Source organism: Vitis vinifera, chromosome 15 (genome assembly GCF_030704535.1).
Source record: "Vitis vinifera cultivar Pinot Noir 40024 chromosome 15, ASM3070453v1".
Lineage (NCBI taxonomy): Eukaryota > Viridiplantae > Streptophyta > Magnoliopsida > Vitales > Vitaceae > Vitis > Vitis vinifera.
This window is the reverse complement of record NC_081819.1, coordinates 11,997,220-12,008,265: the sequence shown is the minus strand read 5'-3', so window position 1 is coordinate 12,008,265 and position 11,046 is coordinate 11,997,220. Positions and strand designations below refer to the sequence as shown.

Sequence of the window (11,046 nt, the reverse complement as noted above, 5' to 3'; positions counted from 1 at the left end):
TAAACCCTAACCCTCAATTTGCACAAGTTTTATTCTCCCATAATTTCCCCAAATTTTCCCAAAAAATTACCTTAAAATTTCCAATAAGATACCCCCAATTTTTCTGAAACATGAAAACAAAATCCCAACCTTAAACTATAAGCAAAACATAAAAGTTTAAACCCTAACATAAAAACTCTAACCCTCAATTTGCCCGAGTTTTATTCTTCTATAATTTCCAAAAAAAATTCTTAAATTTTCTAAAAGATCAAAACAAAACCTTAACCTTAAATAAATTGGAAGACAAAAAAAACCGTTGAACTCAATCTCTTCTCTTCAATGTCAACCCTATATTAGCTTCTTTGGGATTCTAGGGCTTTGACTTGGGGCCTCACTAGCACCTACAGAGGAGGAACGGTCGACGTGGGAGAGGAGGGCTGCAATTTAGGGTTTTAAAGTAACAATGACCCTTTTGCCCTCACTTATAGCAAAAAAAAGCACTTTTACCCTCAATCACGTAGAGAGCACATGCCTTTCTATCTAAAAAATTGTACCTTCTCTAAAAAAAGAACATTGCATGTAATTATAAATGATGGAGTTGTTCGATTTTGAACTCAAGGGGGTAATGTACAAAACACGCTATAGGTTGGGGGGATAAAGGGTAACAAACCCTTTTTTAAAAGTGAAAATTTTGATTTCTCAAAAAACCTATTTCTCTATTTTCTCTAATTGGTGTATGATCCCATAGCTTTCCCTTTTATTTATTTATTTGGCCTTTTTTTGCACAAACATCCCATGTCTTCCACATTGTCATAGCCAGCTAGAGTAGATTGATAATATTTGAAAGATGGTGTCAACAGTATGCACAGTTTTCTAAAACATGAAAACGAAGCCCTAACCCTCAATTTGCCCAAGTTTTATTCTCCCATAATTTCCCCTAATTTCCCCCAAAAATTACCCTAAAATTTCCCTAAAAATGCCCCTAGTTTTTTTGAAACATGAAAACGAAACCCCAACCTTAAACTAAAAGCAAAATATAAAAATTTAAACCCTAACCCTCAATTTGCCTGAGTTTTATTCTTCTATAATTTCCCCAAAATTTCCCTAAATTTTTTGAAAGATCAAAAAAAAACCTTAGCCTTAAATAAATTGGAAGACAAAAAAAAAAAAAAACCGTTGAACTCTATCTCTTCTCTTCAATGTCAACCCTATATTAGCTTCTTTGGGATTCTAGGGCTTCGATTTGGGGCTTCACTAGCACCTATAGAGGAGGAATAATTGACACGGGAGAGGAGGGCAGCAATTTGGGGTTTTAAAATAAAAATGACCCTTTTGCCCTCACTTATAGCAAAAAAGACACTTTTACCCTCGATCACGTAGAGAGCACATGCCTTTCTATCCAAAAAATTGTACCTTCTCTATAAAAAGAACATTGCATGCAATTGTAAATGATGAAGTTGTTCAATATTGAACTCAAGGGGGCAATGTACAAAACACGCTATAGGTTGGGGGATAAAGAGTAATAAACCCTTTTTTAAAAGTGAAAATTTTGAATTCTCAAAAAATCTATTTATCTGTTTTTTCTAATTGGTGTATGATCCCATAACTTTCCCTTTTATTTATTTATTTAGCCTTTTCTACACAAACATCCCATGTCTTCCACATTGTCATAGCTAGCTAGAGCAGCTTGATAATATTTGAAAGGTGCTGTCAACAATATGCGCAGTTTTCTAAAACATGAAAACAAAACCCTAACCTTGAACCAAAAGCATAACATAAAAATTTAAACCCTAACCCTCAATTTGCCCAAGTTTTATTCTCCCATAATTTCCCCAAATTGCCCCTAAAAATTACCCTAAAATTTCACCAAAAATACCCCTAGTTTTTCTGAAACATGAAAACGAAACCCCAACCTTAAACTAGAAGCAGAACACAAAAATTTAAACCCTAACATAAAAACCCTAACCCTTAATTGGCCCGAGTTTTATTCTTCTATAATTTCCCCAAAATTTCCTTAAATTTTCTAAAAGATCAAAACAAAACCTTAACCTTAAATAAATTGGAAGACAAAAGAAAAAAAAAAAACCCCGTTGAATTCCATCTCTTTTCTTCAATGTCAACTCTATATTAGCTTCTTTGGGATTCTAGGGCTTTGAATTAGGGCTTCACTAGCACCTACAAAGGAGGAATGGTCGATGCGGGAGAGGAGGGTTGCAATTTGGGGTTTTAAAATAACAATGACCCTTTTGCCCTCACTTATAAAAAAAAGACACTTTTACCCTTGATCATGCAAAGAGCACATGCCTTTCTATCCAAAAAATTGTTCCTTCTCTAAAAAAATAACATTGTATGCAATCATAAATGATGAAGTTGTTTGATTTTGAACTCAAGGGGGTAATGTACAAAACACATTATAGGTTGGGGGATAAAGGGTAATAAACTCTTTTTTAAAAGTGAAAATTTTGATTTCTCAAAAAAAATCTATTTATCTGTTTTTCTAATTGGTGTATGATCCCATAGCTTTCCCTTTTATTTATTTATTTGGCCTTTTCTGCACAAACATCCCATGTCTTTCACATTGGCATCGCCAGCTAGAGCAGCCTGATAATATTTGAAAGGTGTTGTCAACACTATCTAAATGCAAACCTGAAAAAGTGGGCAGCAAAAAGAACATAGCACTAAGTATTGATTATAAGTGTGCCCACCTCGCCCTAGGACGGTTGGAACAGTGGAAGTTTTAAATTCTGCATTTATTATTCTCACACAAGAGTTGAGATTTGAGAAATAAGGTCGTTATTAATCTGCCTTTTTCACCAAACTAGGATAAGAAATAGGGAAGATAAGGGCCTGTTTGACGAGATTTTCTACAGATTTGTAGAGGATTGCTTTTGAAAATTGTTTGAGGTGAAGAACCAAAATAAATAAATAAATATTTTTTAAGAACAAGACCCTTTGAAAACTTGTTTTGTGAGAACAGTTTTTTTAAAATAAAAAAATAAAATAAAATAAAATTATTTGAATCAGTTGCATGCTTTGAAAAATTATTTTCCTATTTTGATGTTGTAAAAAATTATTAATTCATTTTATACAAGACTAGTTAAATTTAATTCAAGTTTTATTAAAAGTAAAAAATAGTTTTTGTACAAGCTCCTTTTATCCTTGAAAGTGAAGGTCACAAACAACTTGCTGATCGTATCCTTCTAAGGGTTTCAGGCCTGCATTAATGGCTGCTTAAATTCACCCGAGAGAATCAGTATATATAGCCCTCCAATTTTGTAGACGGCAAACTAAATTAAGCAAGTAACATTATAGAAGTGTATATGGCTTCCAAACCAGGTATCCTCACTGACTGGCCTTGGAAGTCTCTTGGAAGCTTCAAGGTACACTATTATTATCTGATTTGCCACACTTTGATTGCTCTACAATCTTGCCTTCTCTTCAATGTTTATTTTATTTTTGTTTTACTCATTTATTTTACTTTTATTCTTTGTTTCAGTATGTGATATTGGCTCCATGGGTAGTTCATAGCATATACACATTAATAATCAAAGATGGGAAGGAGAGGGACCCTGTTTACGTTCTATTTTTCCCATTTCTGTTATGGAGGGCACTTCACAACCAGATTTGGATTTCTCTTGCTCGATACCGAACAGCTAAGGGAAACAATAGGATCGTTGATAAGAGTATTGAATTCGAGCAAGTTGACAGGGAAAGCAACTGGTCTGTCAGAAACTCACTCTCACACACACAGGCTGATTACCTTCATGCATGAATATTCAGATTTTCTTGTGGTGTTTTGTTTGCAGGGATGACCAAATATTGTTGAATGGGATCCTATTCTACGTGGTTTACATGATACTTCCTGGGGTTGCTCACATGCCCTTATGGAGAACAGATGGTGTACTTCTTACAATTCTTCTTCATATGGGGCCTGTTGAATTCCTATACTACTGGTTACACAGAGCATTGCATCATCATTATCTTTACTCACGCTATCATTCTCATCACCATTCCTCGATTGTCACAGAGCCCATCACCTGTATGAATTGATCATTTACTCTTTGATCCGTTACTAATTAACCACTACCTACATTGGAATATGACGTATCGTTGTTTCCATGGCAGCTGTCATCCATCCTTTTGCTGAACACCTAGCATATTTTCTACTGTTTTTAATACCACTGTTAGCAGGATTTTTCATGAGAAAGAGCTCCATGGCAGCCGTCTTTGGTTATATTTCTTATATTGATTTCATGAACAACATGGGACACTGCAATTTCGAGCTGATCCCTAAGATGCTATTCTCCATTTTTCCACCTCTTAAGTACCTCATGTATACCCCCTCGTAAGTCTCCCAATTCCTTTTTACATAGTTTTCTGTGTTGAGAGAGAGAGAATACTGCAATGATCTTTTTTACGTACTCTAAAAATTAAAACGCCCACAATTTGTATCCTTGTATCTAATTCCTATTTATTCACTTCACATAATCGATTTATTTGTAAATGTTTTTATATGACTCATTACATTATAACTGGCTAAGAAAAGATGGAAATGAAAATATATTATTATTATTATTATTATTATTATTTACCACTTAAGCTCTAAGGTCGGAATCCCATAAGTTGCCCACCAAATTTTAAATAAAGCCTAATCCAGGTATGAAAACATGATTCTCTCCTTTATTTTATTTTTTATGGTTTTTAGAATGTATTCTTGTATCTCTACTTTTTTATGTGGCTCATCCCATAAATGTATTCTTTCCAATTTGAAATGTGCATGAAGAAATGATTGACTGCTTGACATCTCAGGTATCACTCTCTGCATCACACTCAATTCAGGACCAATTACTCACTTTTTATGCCCATCTATGATTACATCTATGGTACAATGGATAAATCTTCAGATGCGTTATATGAAAAATCACTTATAAGACCTGAACAATTGCCCCATGTGGTTCATTTGACACATCTTGTAACGCCACAGTCCATCTATCATCTGAGGCTAGGATTCGCCTCCTTAGCCTCCAAACCTTACACATACAAATGGTATGTATGGGCAATGTGGCCAGTGACATGTTGTTCTATAATGCTAACATGGACCTATGGTCGAACGTTTATTCTTGAGAGGAATCAATTCAACAAAGTCAATGTCCAAACGTGGGTCGTACCAAAATTCAAGATACAAGTAAGCAACATTTTATTGTTAACTTGTTATTCTTTTGTTTTTTATTTAATCATACTTCAGTATATTATTTACTTTTTGTTCCTTTTCTATTTTCTTATTGTAGTATCTCCTGAAATTGGGAAATGAATCCATCGATAGTTTGATAGAAGAAGCCATACTCAAAGCAGACAAAAGAGGGATTAAAGTTTTGAGTTTAGGTCTCTTGAACCAGGCAAGTTAAAAAAAAAGAGGCAATTTACCTCCTTTTTGATCATTTGGAAGAGTTTACCTCCATGTTCCATATCTCTACCTCATGCTTGCATGGACACACAGTTTTTATGGCCTTCAGTTGACTTCTGAAAAATTTTTACATTCTGAAAATTTGAATTATTTTGCGAATTTTAGAAAAAATAAAATAAAACTGTCCAATAATAAATATAAACTTTGCAGGGTGATGAGTTTAATAGTTATGGTGAGCTTTATATCCATAATAATCCTAAGCTCAAAATCAAGGTGGTGGATGGGAGTAGCTTAGCAGTAGCTGTTGTTCTAAATAGCATTCCTAAAGGAACAACTCAAGTACTCTTCAGAGGCAACCTCACCAAGGTTGCTTATTTTATTGCTTCTGCTTTATGCCAAATGGATATCCAGGTATGTATAATTAACAAGCATTATTATGGCTACTATATATATATATATATATAAAGGGAAAGAAAAAGAAATTATTTTTGGTGAACATTAGCAGCAAAATAAAATAAAAAATTAACTTCGAGAATTGTGAAGTAATGCCTTAGCATTGACAAATCGGGGGTCTGAAACAAGCATTGTCCAATCTTGGTTTTGATTTTTCATACAATGAATCTCAGGTAGCCACATCACGTAAGGATGAGTATGAGCAACTCAACACAAAGCTCAAGAATGTTGAGTGTGAAAGTAAATTACTACTTTCTAAAAGTTTTACTGAAAAGGTACAATTTTAAACCTTCTACACTTGATTCATTTTCATCTGCTACTACTCTTATTTCTGTTACTTTTTTATCCATCGTCAACTTAATTTTATTTATTTATTTTGAAGATATGGGTGGTTGGAGATGGATTGACCAAAGAAGAACAAATGAAAGCATCGACAGGAACATTATTCATTCCCTTTTCTCAATTCCCTCCAAAGAGGTTGCGCAAAGACTGCCTCTACCACACTACACCAGCAATGATGCCTCCCAAGTCTTTTCAGAACATAGACTCTTGTGAGGTTAGTAAATTAATGTTTGTTCTCATTCACAGACCTCAATGTTTTACATACATCTTATATTTCATGAAAATCATTTCTTTATTGAAAAGAAGTTGAGCAAAAAATGTGAAGGGTAATGAACATTTTTGGTAATGGGCCAAATGAAGAGAACATCTTTCAAAGAAACTTTCAAGGCATTAATTCCAACACCTACCAATCATCATACACTATAAACTGGATTACTTATATTATTCGTTTTGTCTTATGGAATTTTTTGTAATGCAAACATGTGACAGAATTGGTTGCCGAGAAGAGCAATGAGTGCATCGCGTGTAGCTGGGGTAATTCATGCATTAGAAGGATGGAATGTGCACGAGTGTGGTAACACAATGTTCAACGTTGAGAAAATATGGGAAGCTAGTCTCCAACATGGATTTCGTCCTTTAACGGTCCCCACATGATCATATGATCACATGCATAAGCCAATATCTTTATCTATCTATTTGTGTTGTTGAACTTGGATATCCTATAATTTTAGCTTGTTATATTATATATGAAACTCAATACCTACTTGTGTTTCATGGGTAACTAATATTGGTTATGTTAATTTGGCTTTTCAAGTTGTTATAATACTTTATTGTTTCCTTACTTTTCCTACTGTAGATGACATAATTGAGTATTGTTATTTTTGTGTCTAGCTATGAAACATTAGGTTATGTTTGGTTCCCGAAAAATATTAAGGAAAGAAAAAAAATGCAAAGGAAAATGATTTTTTCATATTTGGTTGTCCTATGAAAAATATAAAAGAAAATCAAATATAATTAAAACTAATTAAAAACCTATGTATTTTAAAATTATTTAATCTTTATATTAATGAGTTAAAATAAATAAAATGAGTTTAAAGTAAAAAATAAAAATAACTTATCAACTTTTAATCCATTTTTTATTTTCCTTCACTTTTTCTTTCCTTCTATTTTTCCTTTGTATTTTCTTTCCCTTGCATTTTCTCTCAAATTTTCTGAGAACCAAACATAGCCTTAATATTTATTATTTGAAAAAAAAAAAAGGAGATGTTGGTGGAGAAGAGGAAACTAAAGAGTAATTAAATAAGTGATGCCAACTTGTTTTTTCAATTTTAATTATTGGGTTTGATATTTGTATTTTTTTCTTTACATGTATTTGCACTTGCTACAATTCTCCAACAATTCTCCCATTCATATAGGTTTTCTCAATACAAATATTTGTAATTATTATAGATGCTTACTTTAAGGAGAAGAGATATTGTGACCTTTACAATGTGTCACCATAAACATACAGTGCCACCAATGACATTATATATTTCTAGTGACACTTTGAAAAGAGACAATATTGTCATTTTGTTGACACTTATTTGGCTAATGAGCTATAAGGGATAAATATAATTAGAAGTTGCATAAAATGCATGGATCACCTTTGAGTTATGATATCACATTATTCCAAATGATTATAGAAGATATGGTTGCTTATGAGTGTTTAATTTAAGTATTTTTATAATACTTATTAATTAACATCTAGGACTAACCTATAGTAACATTTCATCTAAAAATATAACAATTATATTGCATTTAACTTAATAATTTTAATGCTTATGGATTAATCTATGATATATTGTATCCATAATCCCAAATATGTTATTAAAATAGCATTGAATATTCACCAAAAAATTAAAATAACACACCTAGCACATCAAACCCACCAAAATTGAAAAAGAAGATCGAACTCACAAGAAAAAAAAATGATGTTTAATTGTTAAGCATCCCAAGATTGTATATGTACTTGCATTTCATATGCATAAAACAAACCATAAATTAAGTAGCAAAAGAGACACATAAACCCAAAAGTTTTAGCACCAAAGTAAGATTTATCTTCAAGCCCTCCTTTCAACAGCTTTAAGACATTCAATATATTCCTTCTTGGTTGCCTCATACTCTTCTCCTCCCATTAATTCTCCATTACATCTTCTCAAGTATACATTATGTATTCTTGTATTTTATAGTTTAATGAGCTTCATACATTTTATTAAAAATTAAGAATTAACTAATGTTATTTTAGATGAACAAATTTTAAATAAGTCCCTTCTTCCCATTTTAATATAAAAGCATTTTCTACAAAATGAGAAATTGATTTCAGTAACTTTATAAATCTCTTAGTTTTTCTTTTTCTAGTAATGGTACAAGATATTATTACATATTTAAATCTCACAATATTCTTAAAACTGATAAAATAAAAGGAAAAATAGATTATACAAACATACATTTTAAGGAAAAGAAAAGTGTGTAAAAACCAAGTCTAGAGATGGGAGTTAGGTTACTTATTAGGAAGGTATCATAGGGTAGTACCCCTTTAAATTCTAAAGAAGTCCATACTAAACAAGTGGAGGGAACTAAGGTAATTAACTAACAGATTATGGATACTAAGAGATCAAAACAAAAATAAAAAAACAAGACATATTAATAAAAGTAATAAATCGATAATGAATATATAGGCCATATGCATCGAAAAACCAAAAACCAAACTCAAAGCAAAACAATCAAACAAAGGAAAAAGTGTAGACCCTCCATTTTATCCTTTAGCACATGTCATACTAAGTATTCTTTCAATACTCCACAATAGTTTCCCGATAGCCTACTTGTGGACCTGCATTTTTCATGTGCGCCCCCACTCGATCGGCGAGACTCGCTTTTTATTTGTGAAAAAGTAATTTTTGGAAAAGTCGGAGTCGCCACTTATTTTATTTTTATTTTAAAGGGAAAATAAAACAAGAAATAAAACCCTAAAAAAAAATGACTCCATAATTTTTGGAAAAGCGTGTCTTTGAAAAACCCGAATCTAAGTCCGGGGATCAGGTTACTTATTGGGAAGGTACCTCTAGGAGGTAGCACCCCTCTAAGCCCTAAAGAGGTCTCTACTGACTAAATTGGGGGTAATGTGGCAATTAATTGATTAATTGAGGATACCTAGATAGACTAGGCGATTACATAAGATAACATGCCAAACAAGATCAAATCATAATAAATGGGAGTTAGGGTGCATACCTGAACCACTTCTTAAGCGCTATCATAAAACATTAAAGGTTAGTTTAGATAATATATCACCCAACATGCATTTTATCATAGATAATTGAACAAGCATCAAAGCAATCAAGTATGACATCAAACATGGACATGGCTCATGATAATATACACATTCATAGAATTTTAGAGTTGGGGGTAGAAAGAGCATACCTGATTAGCGAGCATCCACACGTCTATGGAAAACAAGGTTAGCTCAATAACAGGTATAAACATTTCTCATATATATATCATTAAGAATAATTAAAATAAGCCAAATATTGAACATTCCCCTCATTTGAATCAATATTAGAGAAGATATCAAGAATTGATTCAATCAATCCTATTATTTAGAACCATGAAGTTTATTCGTGCTTGAGGAAAATCAATAAAATCAAGAAAATGGTTGAAAGTTAAGGAAAATAGTGAAAGTGCATGCCAAGAGGAAAAATGGCATCAACGAGTTTGTTAAAATCTGGATCTTACTGCTTAAGGAAGGATTGAGGATGCTTGGGTCCTTTGCAATAGATGAAACAACACTGGGCTGTTAATGCCTCAGTTTATGTCATTAGCGAGCATTGAGTCATCATAGGTAAAAATAGCTCTTCTATGTTAGTGCACTGATCTACTTGTAACATTTCAATTTTCTTTGACAAGTCTTCATTTCTTTGTGTCTGAGGTTGTGGTTCAGTTTCTTTATTTATTCTTTTTCTGGATATCCCAGAACAGAACTTGCAAGGATTGAGCAAATTCTAATCTTTCTGCCAATTCAGAATTTTCCAACTGCAGTTTTATTTTATAATTCTCTAACTCCTTTGCTTCATTCTCTAAGTCAAGCTTGGACACCACCACTTATTTCAATCTTTGAGGTCCAATTCCATATCTGAAGGTAGAACTTTATGTTCCTACTGCAATTGAGAGTACGAGTTATGCAAGTTCTGGGGAGTCATCTCATTTCGAAAAAATTGCAGGTGTTCATTATGTGCAAGGGTCTAAAGTTGTTGCAATCCTTCCCACTTCCTGACAAGCTCAACAGTGTTGAAGGAATTCTTGAGAATCTGGAACATATCTGTGAGTAATCTTGGAAACAATTGGGCAATCTGTAGGTTCTTCACTTGCTCTCTTCGCTGAGTTACCCCATTCTCTGATACTTGGACCTGCCACCTCTGATTTGCTTGGAGATCAACAAGAGGACAATCAAGGTAAAGTGAGCCAACTGATTCGTATTCATGTTGGTCAGATGCTAACTTGCTGGTGTATTCTGTCAAACTAAGCGAGCCTGTTGGTGTGTTCTGTTGAACTGAGCAACACTATATTTACTCTCAAATTTAAATCTTTTAACCTGAATTCAGAATTAGCAGCGTCATTAGAGTCACTGGCAGTGGCAAGCCTCGATTCTTGCATAATTCTGTTGGCAGTTTCTCATTTCTTGAAACTTGCATTTTCGGGAAGAGGATTGTCTTTTGCGTTCTGAACATTCCATTAACTGCTGGTAAAGGATTAGGAGGAGTGGACATTTGAGCGTTTATTACAGCTTTGCTGTTTAAATTCGAAGAACTAATTGATTTACACTCTGTCTCAATAGC

The 11,046-nt window shown here is 33.2% G+C and overlaps 1 protein-coding gene across 1 annotated transcript; it reads left to right on the top strand.

Annotated features, from left to right (window-relative positions):
- Window positions 1-3,227: 3,227 nt before the first annotated feature.
- On the top strand, window positions 3,228-7,016 carry LOC100256874 (very-long-chain aldehyde decarbonylase CER1). The gene is made up of 10 exons (XM_002262749.5): window positions 3,228-3,359; window positions 3,476-3,699; window positions 3,786-4,018; window positions 4,105-4,324; window positions 4,789-5,164; window positions 5,268-5,375; window positions 5,594-5,794; window positions 6,010-6,111; window positions 6,219-6,392; window positions 6,668-7,016. Exons 1-10 carry the CDS (start codon window positions 3,300-3,302, stop codon window positions 6,830-6,832), a joined length of 1,863 nt encoding a protein of 620 aa, XP_002262785.1. The 5' UTR covers window positions 3,228-3,299; the 3' UTR covers window positions 6,833-7,016.
- The last annotated feature ends 4,030 nt before the right edge of the window (window positions 7,017-11,046 follow it).

Coding starts and splice junctions, on each gene's coding strand:
- LOC100256874 (XM_002262749.5), top strand. CDS start 3,300: ATGGCTTCCAAACCAGGTATCCTCACTGACTGGCCTTGGAAGTCTCTT. Junction 4,019..4,104: donor TGTCACAGAGCCCATCACCT/GTATGAATTGAT, acceptor TTTCCATGGCAG/CTGTCATCCATCCTTTTGCT. Junction 5,165..5,267: donor TACCAAAATTCAAGATACAA/GTAAGCAACATT, acceptor TTCTTATTGTAG/TATCTCCTGAAATTGGGAAA.